This window comes from Anastrepha ludens, chromosome 4 (genome assembly GCF_028408465.1).
Source record: "Anastrepha ludens isolate Willacy chromosome 4, idAnaLude1.1, whole genome shotgun sequence".
In the NCBI taxonomy this organism is placed as follows: domain Eukaryota; kingdom Metazoa; phylum Arthropoda; class Insecta; order Diptera; family Tephritidae; genus Anastrepha; species Anastrepha ludens.
In genome coordinates, this window is record NC_071500.1 from 80570050 (window position 1) to 80586876 (window position 16827).

Here is a 16827-nt window from a genome sequence, read left to right on the forward strand (position 1 = left end):
ATTTCCTTTTCTGACGTTGTGGAATGTAATTCGTTTCACAAAGGGTTAATTTGGGGAGCTTAACACAAAAAAATATTTATCTGAACCCAATTCACTAAAAATAAACTTAAAATCAATGCATTCAATAACATTATTTTTTTAATGTGAATATAGGTTGAAGCCTGTACCATGTGAGATTTTTAAGAAAAGTAGGGTTCAAAATACTCAAAATATGTCCTTATCAAGTTTTCTCCTAATTTTTTTTTTTAACTATGACGGGTTGGACACTTTTGGTCCTAGAATCGTGTTCAGCATGTAAAAATATTGTATCAGACTCAGGTAAAAGAATACGAAAATTTAAGTAGTATAACCAGTACAACCACAAATAAGAAGAGGAGCTCGGCCAAACTCATTTAACCTAAATGCACTCATTGTTGCCAGCTTCCTGATATGTAGTATCCCTACGACATGATCTGATTGCACCGACTGTTATTGCACAGACTGATCTTTTTATTATGCTAAGTAATTTGATGTTGTATTCTCTCTCTAGAGCTTTTCATTAAACTACAGAGCCATACGTTAAAATTGGTCATATAACCGCCTTATACAACCATAATGTATACTTGTGTTGAAGGCCTCATCTTCTTCCCAGCATACGTTTCCAGGCATATAAAGCGATTTCTGCTTTCTTTACCCGTTCTTCAATGTTTAATTTCCAGCTAAGTTTGGAGTCCAGAATTACCCCTAAGTACTTTGCACTGGGTGAAAGTGAGAGGGTTTGTCCGTTAATGCTTGGTAGAGTAAAAATTGGTACCTTATATCTGGTCGTAAATAGCATGAGTTCTGTTTTACGCGCGTTTAAACTTAGGCCACAGCCTGTAGCCCAATAGTTAAGCTCGCTTAGCGCCCTTTGAATGATCCCACTGATCGTATTGGGATACAGCCCTGATGCCATTAACACCACATCATCAGCGTACGCGACCACTTTTACCCCTCCTCCATTAAGTTTTGTTAAGATTTTACTAATAACACATAACCAGAGGAGTGGAGAAGCCCTTGAATGATCTTTGGACAAGATACGGCTGAGCCTCGCAGAATCTCTGGTAGGTTCGATCGAAGAACAAAAATCTCTCCAGCTCTCCTTCTTGGCAGCCCTAGTTGTCTTTTTGTACTGTCTCCGACTATCTCCGTACAGTTGCCAATTACCTGTGGAGTAGCTGAGATTAAAATTTTTTCTGGCTTCTTCCCTTAATTTCGAGAGTTCATTGCTCCACCAGGGAGGATGTGTTTTTTTGCTATATTTAATTGGACACGACGTCTTGTAGGCCCTACTGAATGTCTTCTCCAATGTTGCAACTCTACTCACAAGGTTTTCCGTGAGAGTGATTTGGCTATTGTTCACTACATTTTTGAACTTTTTCCAATTAGTTCTTAGTGGGTTTCGATACGGTAAGGGTGTATCCACCCTCAGATCCAGCTCGTAAACGATCAAGCTGTGATCCGAGAAAGAATTTTGGTTGGAAACCCTCCATTTTTTTACCCTTACCGAACTGTTTACGGACAGTAAAGTAACACCAATTACTTTCGCCCATCGCCTTAGGAAAGGTGAAAGTGGAGGTGTTACCTCTGTGGCATACCGTCAGGTTAGTATTGATAATAAAGTCGTAAAAAGGCTCACCCCGTTCGTTCGTCTCCGAGCTGCCCCATGGAGAGTGTCTTGCGTTGGCATCGCATCCGAGTAGCAGGTTCTTACTTCTGGCTTCACGCACAAGCCGACGAGCCTCCTTGGGTGGTGCTGGCCGATCATGTGCGATTAGATGGAAGCCAGTATGATGCCGACACCGTCAGCGGCTTCTACCTCCACAGCCGTCACATCCTGTGAACAATATGATGGGATTAAAAATATGTTCAAATGTTTCTTAGCTACAATACAAGATCTGGGGTTACCTTCAGTCCGTTTGTAGAAAAGGTTGTGGTTGTTTCCAGTAAACCTCCCCAGGGTTCCTGGATTAATGCGATGTCGACATCCTCCTCCGCCAGGAGAACAGTTAGGTTGTCCGTTGCAGTCCGCGAGTGCTGCAGGTTTATTTGGACAATCTTGAAACCCATGCTGCTGATCGCTTTACAATTTGACGGCGTCGCCAAGCTGCACTCCCGGGTGCTGCTCGTCAGCGCCATCGTTTTTGGTAGATGCGGCGTCGTCAAGTTGCATGCCCGTGAGCAACTCGTTGGCGCCGTCAACCTCGTCCTGTTTATTCTTCGGATTTGCAGAGCGGAATATCTTCAGTTGTGTTTTCCTGACGCCGAACCGAAGTTTATTGTCCACTTTTCCCAGTGGCTCGGTGCTCTCCTCCGATATTTGAAGAAGGAAGGGCACACTGTTCTTTTGCGGAGCCTCCGCTTTGCTGATGCTCCAGTCATCCATCGGAACAGTGCGGGTGCAAGTATGGAATTAGTTGCTTAGGTTCGAACTCCATGTTCGGTATCCAGATGCGAGCCCTTGGGCGTCGAGGGATTTCGCTGGCCGGGATTAGTTTGAACCTCAAACCTTCCCAGTCGTTCTGCATCTTGCCCACAACTGTTTGTAGGAAGTTAAGGGAGAGTTGATCATCGCACTTGATCACCCTGTATCCGCGGACCACCTCCATTGAATCAAATCCTGGCACATAACCCTCCAGGTTTGCCATGACGTGATTCACGACAATGCGGGACAGCCGTGCCTCGATTTCAGACCACTTATCCGATGCAGGTTTACCGCGGTTAGTTATTTCATCAACCAACGCTATTTGCAGGTGATCCCGTGCCACCTCATTAAATGTGCGTTTGGTTGGTTTTGGTATTGAAGCGGTGTGAACCGACACTTTGTGCTTCTTCGTAGGTTTATCGCTTTCGTCCTGCGAACGATTGCGTTTCACGGCTTCTGCCTTCTGGGTGGTCTGGAACGACATCATTGAAGTTCCCAACTTCCTCCGTTTGTTAGTGTCGGTCCGTGTTGTCCATTTGACCATCTGTTGTGTCAATGGGTGCTTCCGTTTGTCCGTCTTCTTGGTAGCGTTATCCGAAGTTTTTGTTTTTTGTTGTTTGTTCATTCTGTTTCTTACGGTCCCCTGCCCTTCCAGAGGGCTGCCCATGTCGCCATGTGCGGTGACCAATGAGGATTTAGGGGAAATAAACGGTCCGCCATGGCAGCGCCCCATACCATGGTAAGGCCACCGTTACAGCCAGAGGCGACCTGATGTCAGGAGGGCTCCGTTAAAAGACAGCCCATCAGACCTTACTGTAGCAAAAGTTTTTGATTTAAACTGACACACAAGAAGCAAGCAACTGTTTTCCATGCCAAAGAAAAGCGTTGGGGCTTCAAACTTTCCAACATTTGATAAAGAGCTTCATAACACCTAAAATTAATCAATTTTGAAGGTGTGAAAGCAGTTTTGTTGCATAATAAGAATCAGTTACCATCAGTTTCAGTCGCATACGCAACTAACATGAAAGAAACTTATGTAACGATGGAGAAAATTCTACGTTTAATAAATTACACGACAAACTAATGGCAAATAGTGTCCGACCTGAAAGTCCTAACTATCCTATTCGGCATGCAAGGAGGCTACACGAAATACCCTTGTTATCTTTGTGAATGGGATAGTCGCGCAAAAGGTCACTACAAATGCGGTGAGTGGCCACCAAGGCAATCCTTACGAATCGGAAAAAGGAACGTTGTCAATATTCCGCTGGTAAATACTGATAAAATTATTTTACCCCTACTTCACCTGAAATTGGGCTATATGAAGCAATTTGTGAAACGTTTGGATAAAGACTCGGAGGCTTTCCTACATTTAAAATCAGAAATTCCTGGACTCTAAAGCTGAAGCTAAAATAAAAGAAGGCACGAAATTTTCGTTTCCTTAAAGTAACTCACATTTGAAAACCATTTCAAAATTTGAAAATTTTCAGGTGTATTTGTAGGGCCGCAGATACGAAAATTGATGGTTGATGAAACTTTTGTGCTGAAATTGAATGAAGTTGAAAAAAGAGCATGGATAAGTTTATCTTCTTTATGTCGCAACTTTTTAGAAAACGAAAGAAGTGCTAACTATGTTAACGTCGTGAATGAATTTCTGGAAGCATACGAAGAGATGGGATGCCGAATGTCAATTAAAGTTCATTTTTTGCATGCTCATTTAGATTTCTTCCCAGAAAATCTAGGCCAGTTCAGCGATGTACAGAGAAAAAGATTTCACAAAGAGATATTGGCTATGGAAAAGCGTTTCGAAGGAAAAAGATTTTAGTTACGAATTTCCTGTAAGGTTATGTTATTTTGTGTTATGCTAGGTAAAGATACGTTACGTTTATCCGTAGAGATTTTGGAAACGTTCTTCACTTGGAAAATTTCTTATCAATTTTGATGAAATAATGCTTGCTAGATTCGGAATGGACACAGGTAGGAGTAAATAGATTTAATTATACACGTATTTCGCGAATAATAACGGAGAACCGCATTAAATTTGCAAATATGAAAGTAGTGAAACAAACTTTCAGTTTACTGATTTTTTTGTTTTACAAACAAATCCGTTACTTCAACACATTTTGATTGATTTTTGAAATTAAATGCTTTTTACATTCGGAATAGACACAGCTAATTAAATATAAAACTTTCTACTAATAAATAAACCTTTCATTCAATATTATCGACAGCATCTCCTTAAACTCGCAAAAATTGATTACAATTTAAGTTTTCTGTTGAAAAATCAGTGGTTATTTTTGCTTAGCGTGAAAAATAAAAGACCTGCGTCAGAAAGACCTACCTCAACAAAACTGTTTCAAGATTGGAAATCGGACAAAATGCAGAGAACCTACGAATTTTGAAGTGTCGGAAAACACCCAAAATCGGTTTTTAACGATAAATAAAAAATTTTAGGGTGTTAAAATTTTTTTGAGCATGGTTCCGCGTCGTTCTCGGCTAGATCTACAGTGCTCATCATGTCACGTCAAAAGTTCTGATTCACTGTAGCACCGTGTAATATTTCATATGCATAAAAAAATAAGAATATGGATCAAAATTAAGGATGCAATTTGCATTTTAAGGAAATGCATAAGATGTATGCGTGAAAAGGCTACAACCTACATAATTATAGCCAAGTTAGCCAAGTCAGTGATATATTCTGTGCCTCATTGAAAAAACCGCATTAGGCCAATGGCTTCCTTGGCAATGTTAAAGTTACTGTTTGGGGTGATGTGCGCGCTCCGAACATTATCGGGCCATTATTTTCCGATGATGACGAAGGTTGTGTAGTAACTGTCAATAATGACTGATAACGGTGTGTGATCAACGAATTTTTGCTGCCATTCATCGAGGAATATTAACAAGAGGATTACTGGTTCCAGGAGGATGCCGCAACACATCATAGAGCGCGACAGATTATAAATTTACTCACGATAATGATGGTGGGAGCCGTAGCCGAATGGATTGGTGCGTGACTACCATTTGGTATTCAAAGAGAACGTAGGTTCGAATCTCGGTGCAGAATAAAATTATTTCTAATAGCGGTCGCACCTCGGCAGGCAATGGCAAACCTCCCAGTGTATTTCCGTCATGAAAAAGCTCCTCATAAAAATAATCAAATATCTGCCGTTCGGAGTCGGCTTGAAATTGTAGGTCCCCCCATTTGTGGAACAACATCAAGACGCACACCACAAATGGGAGGAAGAGCTCGGCCAAACACCCAGTAAGGGTGTATGCACCTATTATATATATGCATATATATATAATGATCCGGTTTTCCCGTCACTATCAACGGGTTCCTCGCTCGTCCATTTTGACATAGCCGGAATTTTTCACGTGCACTAATAAACTTGAACACTTAACTCTTGCTGTGGCATAGCCCAAAAATGTAATATGGGCCCCAAGACGTAGGGACAACCCCGTATGGCAGACCAGGTAGAAATGAAGAAAACCAATTCACAATCAATAACCTCTGCTCATACCATAAGGACTACCCTATCGGAGTAGATCGGCTTTGAAGTACCAACTAACAGCTTCCCCTCAAAATACTTTGGAGCAGCATCGATCATTATATGTTATATGCCTACGAGCTCCATTGCGTAATTCCGCGTTTACACCTGTGGAAGGCAAAAGCCACAGTACCTAATTTTCCATACGTCTGGTATGTCACACACAATCAAGACCGGAAATACTTAAAAAAACTTTATTTGCTAATAAACTCAGCGAAAAATACACAGGGTGGTCCATGAAACAATTAAAATTTTAAGTATTAATATTTTCGGCTTTGACTGTTGACACATGAAAACAAATTTGCCATTTGTGAAATATGGTATGTTAAGTACAGAAAATCGCGAAAAAATACTGGAAATTTAGTTGACAGAAAATGCCAGTCTTCCAGTGGAAAATAAAGGGTCTTCAAAAGGGAAGCCTAGATATTAAATAAACTGCTATGAAAATGTCGATCTGTAAGAAAAACGCATCGCAAAATTTGTGATATTTTTGGTGGAAATAATCGTCCGAATGAGTCGACAATTCGAAGGTTGGTGAAGAAACTGGTTCCGGCGAGGATAAAAAACGGACCGGCAGAGCAAAAACTGTAGACGTGCTCCTAATGAAAATTTAAACGATGGCATTTTTCACATATCGCAGCTTAAATACAAAAGGGTCACAACTCAAAATTTTCCACACTCGAGCTTGACTTGTTTACAGTAGCACAGAAAACAAACTATGTGACATATCACGCTGAAATTTGCCATGTAAGCTTATAACAGTTCTACAAAAAACAAAAAATTTATTTTTGCCACATGTCATCCGCGGACCGTTTTATTGATAACGTCTCGTTCATATTTGAGCAGAAGCACATTTTGAGTTGTGACCCTTTTGTATTTAGGGTGCGATATAATTGTTAAGAGCAGTATTTTGAATAAAAGATTGAAAACAGAAAACATCAAAATTTGTACATATTCTATTTAAAGCAACATCGAGGCGCATCTTTTTTAATTTTATGTACCGCCAAATTAAATCAAATAATTATCTCTACAATGAACACCCTGTAAATGTATTTTTACTCCCACTCAATCATTCGAGTCGTTGTCGTTGTTTTTAGTCAAACGTGTGACATATATGTTTTATAAAAGCGGCATTATGTTCGGCTTTTTAAGTAGACATTTGTACACTAGTGAGATATGATTATCCGTTATGGTATTTAAAGATCTCAAGTGCTGGTGAAGAAAGGACAGCAAAGGGTAAAAGAAAAGAAGTACGTATAAGCAAAGGTGAAAGGCAATAAAATATTCACGCATAAACACAACATAATATGACATAAAGACATGCATACATACATATGTAAGTGCTTGAATTAGTTTACAAATATGTGTGCTTGCGACTATGGCCTAAAAGCATATATGCTTTCTCTCCCGTCATTGAATGTGTACGAGAGCAAATAAAAACACAGCAACAATAACATACGGAGCTTAGCTTATCAGCAAACATCAGCAGCTGCAATCTTTCATTCAAGCATTCAAACGCCATTCAAGCCAACTAATGCAGCTGTCGTGACTCGTTGCCTCTGTTGCTCTATTGCTCCATTGCTCCAATGCCTTCCACTCTTTTGAAAAATATTTTCACACATTCATAATGTTAAAGAGGAGTCTGAAGTAAGACAGACAAACAGTTAGTCAAGAGTCAAAACTGCATGCGCTCAACTTTGCACTCAACTCTACTCATCTATTCATCGCAAATGTAAAGGCAATTGTGGCTGCTGGTGTGGCAACGATTGCCTTTTTATATTGCACGCTCATTTCGCATACCTACGTGGTCATGTCTCTGCCGGTGTGTGTGTGCGTATAGGGATACAAAGTAGGATAAATGGCAAAATAACAAAAAAAAACATAAAAAATATGCTGCATCGCTCTGACAGCGCTGTAACAGCAACAATATGCAGCCAAATGACAGTCATGAAGGCGGCATGATTTATTATTAACAGACAAGCAAACATACAAACTCGCATACAATTATGCAAGCGGACAGATGACAGGCAGCAATACAGATAAGTGAAGTTGTAAAAATGTAGGACAATCCGCTTATACAGCTAAGGAGAAGAGTTTCTTACCCCTACTACAGCTGTTGTTGGTGCTGCTCCTAGTGTAGAAAATGCTTTTCCCGCAGGATATTTACCTTACACTTAGTTTGCATCGTAATGTGAGTGAGGGAATGCCAGTGTGTTATGAATTCATATGTAAATTTGTACAAACAAGCGCGTATCTACAAAATCAGTTTGTCTCAAAGTCAACGGGAGAAAAATGAAATCGTGATGGAGGCGCTGGCGTGCTCTTTAGGACATACATGTATTTACATACATACCTGCATAATACTTTATATAAACACATATATAAAAGACACGTTGGAAGAATGCTTCCATGTATGTGTGTAGCTCGAGATACTTAACAACTTTTCTTAGAAAGCTCGATTGTCTACGGGTTCTTCAGACAAAATATGGCTTTTGGAATGTGAGGTTCAAGTAGCTTTCAGCCCTTATTCATCTTGTTCTTATATTCACCATAACTACCTAAGCGACTTGGACCGAGTTTTTCCTAGCATTCCAGACATTTTTTTTCCTTGATAGATTACACCAATTACAAATACCAACTGAATTAAAATTCTTCTCCACTGGTATTTTCAACGTCTAGAACGACAAAACGCACTATGGTATGTTTTTGTAGGCGTTAAGCTCGTACAATCATTTTTCCAGTTGTGCCATCCCATGGGTTAGGATTAAATTCTACAAAAAATCCTTGCAAATAGTGCTAGGAAGTATAGACTTTGGAGCAGCTGGCATCCATCATCCGTCCAAATTCTTCATAAGAGTTGATGTAAACGCATGGTTTTTATCAGCTCCTTGCCTCCGTGATTCAATAGCTCAGCTTATTATTTCATTATATTACAATTTATTACTTACTTTGATATGTTCTGTTTAGTGATTGAATCTGAAAACAAATGACTGTTTAAGTACAATAATTATTTTAATATTTCAAAAATAATATACATATCTGCACAACTTTAACTGATGTTTTGATGTAAAAAAACACAGTACCCACGAAGTATTTATATATAGCTTTGAACCAAGAATACTGCATTTAACTATTTATTTAAAATCTGAAATCCACACTTAAAGATATGGCTGTACTCAATTGAGTATGGGGACTTCTCTATGTCTCACTATTAAATGCAAATGTGGGCAAAAAGTAAGGTGAATTTATTTGTCAAACTTCGCGGGATTAAAATTTCGCTCTAGTTATTTTTTTCATGAGTTGGCAGCACTGTTAATAACATCTGAGCCAACTTTCATGTGAATGTCATTATCAGTAATATATTTGCGCTTGTGTTTACTAAACGACCAAGAGTGCATTTTCGATTTTTACAATGTCTGATTTGATTGAGCAGAGAAGTGCCATCAAATTTTGTTTGCGGACTGAAATTTCGGCTGCGGAAACGTTTAGCATGTTGCAGAAGGCATTTGGTGATTCGACCATTTCGCAGAAAAATGTTTATAAGTGGTACAAAGACTTCAAAGAGGGTCGAGAACGTGTTGATGACTTGGAGCGCTCCGGACGACCACCGACGTCAACAGATGACTAACACGTCAATACGAGTAAAGTGAAGGAGTTAGAGCTCAAAAATCGTCGGTTGACTGTTAACAACCTTACTGATATGATCGAAGTATCAGAAGGATCTGTGAAAACTATTTTGAAAGACCTTTTGGGCCTACGAAAAGTCAAATCTCGTTTGGTACCGAAAACTCTCAATTTCTTGGAAAAAAGTCGTCGCGTTGATGTGTGTGAAACAATGCTTTCAGACTATCAGGACAAGCTCAAATGCATCATTACGGGAGATGAGACTTGGAATTATTCTTACGACCCTGAAACAACCGACCAATCAAGCGAATATCGTGCTAAAGGCGAGGCCAGACCGAAAAGGGCACGTCAAAGTCGTTCAAAAATAAAGGTCATGATGACAGTTTTTTCGATTTTCGTGGTGTGGTGCACTATGAATTCCTTCCACCTGGCCAAACTGTTAATAAGGAATATTATTTGAGCGTTATGCGTCGTTTAGATGAAGCAATTCGTCTAAAAAGACCAGAATTATGGGCCAACAACTCTTGGTTTTTGCATCACGATAATGCACCGTCTCACACTGCACTCGTTCTTCGTGACCATTTCGCCAAAAATTCCTCGCATATCGTTCCGCAACCACCGTATTCGCCTGATTTGGCTCCGTGTGACTTCTGGCTATTCCCAAAACTCAAGAGACCACTCCGGGGAACGTGTTTCGAGTCGATTGAGGAGATAAAAGCTGAATCGAAGAAGGTGCTGATGGCTATACCAGAAATGGACTATTTGGCATGTTTCGGGTATTGGAAAAATCGTTGGCATAAGTGTATTTCATCGAGAGGGGATTATTTTGAAGGGGATGAAATTTATTTACAAGAATAAATAAAGATTTTTCATTTTACAACCAAATTCACCTTACTTTTTGCCCTGTCTTGCTGACTTTATAAATGAAAAATTCATTAGAAAACTTTGCGATTTATATTTCCGCCACAATTATATCAAAGGTAGACTATGCACTAGTTATCTATTGCAAAATTTGTCAAAACTTAAAACGATACAAAACTCAGCGACAATACTCACATTCAGTGTTACTCGGTCATCAACAATCACAAACACTTTAACCGGAGAATGAATACAAACAACCGGAGAAAGTCGAGCACTGTTGAGGAAAAAATAAGAAACAAAAAGTTTTGTCAACCATTTCCCAAATTTCGTTGTTAGGAAAAAATCATGATTTCCTTCTCGACTACAAACTCTGCACTCTATCTTATAATATCCTGTCAGATGCAATCTACATGGACCTACACCACCAAAAAAAAAAGGATTCCTAACAGGCAGAAGCAAATACTAGAAATGGAAATTTTCTGGTAGAGATGAGTCAAAATCAGAAACCACTACAGCATTTAGTGTTGTTTAAAACACATTTTAACATTCTAAAAATTTCCATTCTCCCAAACCACAGATCTGTGTTCGCAGCAGAAATGGAAGCAGCTCTCTGGACATGTTTGTATGCACAAAAACATAAAATAAAAACGCTTATTTGTTGTGATTCTCTATCGGTAATGTCAGCTATGAAAAAGCTTAAATTACTCTGGATACCAAGTCATTTTGGCATTTGTGGCAATGAAAAATCAGCAGGTAAATTAACCAAATTTGCCATCAAAGCGCCACTCAACTTTCTCGTAGTCTTTGTTCACCCACCAATGAATTGCATTGATTGAGAAAGATCATCATGTCACCTACCGTGAGAATGAGGCACCCTGGGGCACTAATATCACGGCCATACAATTTAGCATGATCATCTTTCTGTAAAAAGGGTGTGTTCGCATTGGATCCCACTCTATTTAAAAAACGCACTGGAAACGGAACTGAACAAAGTGCTTCGAATATCGGTTTAAACGAATGCAAAAGTGTGCTCATCCCCATAGAGAATATTTTGAAAAGCAATAAAACCGTTCCCAATAAGCAATGTTAATTTTTCGATTGTTAAAACTTCCACTTACTTTCTTTGTATGTCTTTAATTCAGTTTCTTTATTAGGCGAGCCTGTAGCCATAGCAGCTAGTGCTCTTCTTTTTTTAGTTCCAGAATCTATTTTCCAAATAATAATAATTACAATAGTTTTTTTTCATTATCGTTTACTGCATATTAGATTCTTATTAACAACTTCAATAATCTTTTTGCCATTACAGTCTTTGCTCACACATGTTTCGCGGCCCACCAAAAATACTTTGAATAAACTGGGCGTCTTTACTGTATCCTCATTTCATGCATTCATTTGTGCTCGTTCGCCATCTTTGCTGAATAACTTATTGGCCGGTCGTGGTGCCACGAAACGTCGACCTCCGATGCTCTCCCGTTCGAATAGCGGCTCAAGTCGACGATCCATGCAGGTAAGTGAATGCTTTGCAATATAATAGAAAAACATCGTAAACAAGCAAAAAGGGTATTATTTTAAGGTAAATTTTAAGCGTGAAATGAACCACGACAATCGAGATTGAAGAGCTTTCAGCTAAACTCCCAATGAATGTGATCGAGTAACTACAAGACTTCTTTTTCTTCTTCTTAATTGGCACGATAACCGCTTACGCGATTTTGGCCGAGTTTAAGAAAGCGCTCCAGTCGTTTCTTTCTTTCAGGTGCTAACCGGCGCCAGTTGGACACACCAACGCAAAGGGGGCCTTCCTCTTCCTCTGCTACCACAAGCTGGTACCACATTAAGTACTTTCAGAGCCGAAGCGTTTGTATCCATTCGGACGACATGACCCAGCTAACGTAGCTGCTGGATCTTAATTCGCTGCGCTATGTCTACTATATGTCAGCTCAACGTTCCATCGCCTGCGATATTCGCCGTTGCCAACGTGCAAAAGTTCAAAACTCTTGCGCAGAACTTAGTCCAAAGTAGCACTTGTTGGCAAGAGAGATTCTACGTTGGATTTCAAGGCTGACATTGTTATCGGTGTTAATGCTGGTTCCTAAATAAACGAAGTCTTTTACAACCTCGAAATTATAACTGTCTACAGTGACGTGGGTGCCGATACGCAAGTGCGCCGACTGTTTGTTTGAAAACAGGAGGTACTTCGTTTTGTCCTCGTTCACCACCAGACCCATTCGCTTTGCCTCTTTGTCCAGTTTGGAGAAGGCAGAACTAACAGCGCGGTTGTTAAGGCCGATGATGTCAATATCATCGGCATACGCCAGCAATTGTACGCTCGTATAAAATATTGTGCCTGAGCGATTAAGTTCTGCGGCTCGTACGATGCTCTCCAACATCAGGTTAAAGAAGTCACACGACAGCGAGTCACCTTGTCTGAAACCTCGTTTGGTATCAAACGGCTCGGAGAGGTCCTTTCCAATTCTGACGGCGCTGCTGGTGTTGAGCAACGTCATCTTACATAGCCGTATTAGTTTTGCGGGGATACCAAATTCAGACATAGCGGCATACAGGTAACTCCTTTCCGTACTGTCGAATGCAACTTTGAAGTCGACGAAAAGATGGTGTGTGTCGATTCTCCTTTCATGGGTCTTTTCCAAGATTTGGCGTATTGTGAATATTTGGTCGATGGTAGACTTTCCAGGTCTAAAGCCACACTGATAAGGTCCAATCAGTTGGTTGACGGTGGGCTTCAGCCTTTCACACAATACGCTCGCTAGAACCTTATAGGCGATATTTAGAAGACTAATCCCGCGGTAATTGGCACAAATTGCAGGATCGCCCTTCTTATAGATTGGGCAGAGCACACTTAAATTCCAATCGGCCGGCATGCTTTCATCCGACCATATTTTGCATAGGAGCTGATGAATGCACCTTACCAGCTCCTCGCCGCCATGTTTGAATAGCTCAGCCGGCAGTCCGTCGGCGCCCGGGGCTTTGTTGTTCTTTAGCCGTAATATTGCTATTCTCACCTCGTCATGGTCGGGTAACGGAACGATAATTCCGTCGTCAACGATTGGGGTATCGGGATCTTCACATTCTCTATGACATGCGCAGCTGTCACTGTTTAACAGGTTCGAGAAGTGTTCCCTCCATAATTTAAGATTGCTCTGTGCGTCAGTCACCAGATCTCCGTCTTTGTTCTTACAGGAAAACGCCCCGGTCTTAAAACCTTCTGTAAGCCGCCGAACTTTCTGGTAGAATTTTCGGGCGTTGTTCCTATTGGCCAGCATCTCAAGCTCCTCGCACTCACGTATTTCTCGTTTCTTCTGTCGGATAATACGTCTCTCTTCCTTTTTCAGCTCTCTGTAGCGATCCCACATGGCTCGCGTTGCGCTCGATCGCAGCGTGGCTCTATAGGCGGCATCTTTTCTTTCGGCGGCAGCATGACATTCCTCGTCGTACCAATTGTTTTTTCGGGCTCGCCGGAATCCGATTTCTTCTTCGGCGGCGCATGCCGGTGTGTTGGGCAGTGCTCTCCGAGAGCAGGAGTGAGAGTCGAGTGGGGAATCTTCTGGCTGTCTGTTGTGATTGCAGCTTTTCGATGTCGAACATTCTTTGCGTAGGTAGATATGTTAGGCTTGAAGTGAGCAAATGTGAAAAAAAGTATTTGAACAATTCAATTAGTTGCCAGAGTTTTCAGTCTTCGAAAAAAATCATCGAAGCCTTTCGTTACAGCTGACTTGAATCGGACTGGTTTTCTTCAGGGGATTGCTTTGGTCTGTTAGGAATGCTGTCCTTCTTTAAAACTGGTGGTATTTTCTTGTAATGCATCAGCGTTCTCCAATTCTTCATATGGGTACATCAAATCTCAGGCGTGGGGGATGCCGTTGGCAGCCGAGCTATCCGCTATTAACAATCATGTGACTAGTTATCTTCCTTGACAGCCAGACATAATATATACATACACATATATGTATATTTATTTATAATTGGCGCTTACAGCCTTTGTTGAGTATTTTGCGAAGCTTGTCCTCCTGTTTCTATTGTGTGTATCTTGACATTTTTCCACAAATGGGGAGACCTAGAGTTTTATGCCTCCTCCGAACGGCAGATGGTTTTTGATGAGTAGCTTTTGTAGCAGAAATATTCTCGGAGGTTCTAATCAGACTTTTAATAAGCGACGCTTAAGAGACCTGGTAGTCTAGAAATTTCGAAACATCGATTTTTTGATTTTTCGATATTTCGAAAGTATAGTACCTTTAGAATATACTGTGAAATTTTCATGCGGAAGTTCCAAATATTATAGCTTCTACAGCCCATTAACTAGGTAGAGAGCGGTCCGCGCGCTTCTGTACCTCAAACTTTAAACTCATTGATCTCGAAACGACTTTTTCGGCACGGCGGGGATGAAAACAAAAAAACTATTCAACCGAATCACTTGAAATTTGGATATGTTGCTCATAACATGTACCGCTATCGTCGGAACTAGAATCATAATTTTATTTAAATAATTTCCTTTTTTTAAACTCAAAAACTAGTGAAAAAAACCCGATTTTACGAACTTTTTTTTCAAAAGTGCGCCATTTTGTCAATTTTTCATTTTTTCGATTTGTTCTAGTTCCGACCATAACTGGACTCTTTCTGATTAAGAATCTTCTTGAATTTTGTGTTTCCGATGAGTAGAAGTCTCGAAATCATCTACGCCGTCCGGGTTCGATTTTTCGAGAAGGTCATCTTCAGCGGTATTTTTATAATGATAAATATTGTTTCAAAAGTAAAAACAAAATTTGTTTGTATGCTCAATAAACGTACTAATAAGCCCGAAAAGTTGAAACATGGTTTTTTAAATTTTTAATGGCAAAGAAAAAATCGTGAAAATAGGTCAAATTTCTAGACCACCGGGTACCCTTAAGTTAGTAAATCAATTGATTGGTCAATTCAAAAATGTGAATAAAGAAAAGCAAGAGCAAGTACGCTAAGAGTATAGAAATTTAGGAGTATTGAAAGTAGTACAAGCTCTTAATCACCGAAGCATTAACCTTCCCAAAAGTAAGGCCTTATAAAATACACCAGTTCAACTGCTTATATGGCAAAAATATAAACTCCAACTGGTTAAAATTCTATGCAGGTTCTTTACTTCATTTTTGCAATTACTTGAACACAATTTCGGGCATACGAGTATGTTACGATGACTGAATTGATAAGTAGCTAATGGCAGGGATACAAGCTTGCAACTGTGGGGACATTAAGCAGGTAACAGTTTATACATTTGTACATTTATTATTATTCTTTCCATATTTATTCATACTTTTCTACAAGTATAGCGTTTGGCTTCCCCCTGGAATGCATTATATCTACCTGTGTGCATAGCCTTTTTGCATGCTCCATGTTTCACAAATTAAATTTATTTATTACGATAGCCATACGATTCGAATTTTCTAAAAGCAAAGCAAATAAATAACTAAATACAGATGTGTACAAATCACCTTAGAGTTTGCTGAGATCATGACCTCTTAGCACGACCTACAGGAAGGCCGGTTTCTGTCTAACTGCTGTAGTCTTTGACTTCTCAGATCATATTTCCCGCGCCTTATAGAATTATACTTATGCATATGTACGTATATATGAGTACCTATGCTGTTCTTTCTGTACATGTATAAATTAATATTACATTTTTCATTTCAGTCACGTCTTCCAAAATGTTTAAAATCATTGTATATATGTGTGTATGAAAATCCATGCAAAAGTTCAAATATTTGCTTATATATTTATTAATTTCTTTGAAGCATAATTGGGTAAATCTTGCATCAATGTGTTTTTAACAGAAATTTTTATGTATTATATGTGCACTAATTGTATTTATGAATACAAATCTTATACAAATTGTACTCGTATGTGTATACATTCACAAGTAGATAGTAGATTCCCAGCAGTAAAGGTAGTTAATTCTAAACTAGTGATTTCACTTCTTCTGTGGTACTCACTAGTCTAAAGACAATCTTTCCTTGTAAGTAACTAGCGAATTTAACATTAGTATGTCCTGGAAACCATTCAATTGCCTTTCCTGTGCATTAGCATTCATCAGCGACTTTCTTTGGTGCCAGCATACTAATCAAATCCATAGATATCATTGATATTTATACTACCAAACTTAATAGTACCACTGCACCTCACTTCATATATATCAGGCTTATAAATAATTGGCACTTACAACATGGTTTTTCATGGGAAAGTTTTTTCATTACCTGCCGAAAGGCGATCGCTGTTAAACAAAATTTTTTTTATTATTTATTTATTTTAGGCGAAAACCACAAAAGCTATTATTGTACTTCAAGTTACTAATCCGAATGGCAGATATTTTTT

At 39.5% G+C, this 16827-nt stretch overlaps 1 protein-coding gene across 1 annotated transcript in view; it reads left to right on the forward strand.

Moving 5' to 3' along the window:
• LOC128861886 (protein still life, isoforms C/SIF type 2) overlaps positions 1–16827 on the forward strand; it is a 418993-nt gene that overhangs the window by 178011 nt on the left and 224155 nt on the right. Inside the window, exon 7 of the mRNA XM_054100262.1 lies at positions 11780–11980. Coding sequence (XP_053956237.1) covers positions 11780–11980 — 201 coding nt within the window. The remainder of the gene's footprint in view (positions 1–11779; positions 11981–16827) is intronic.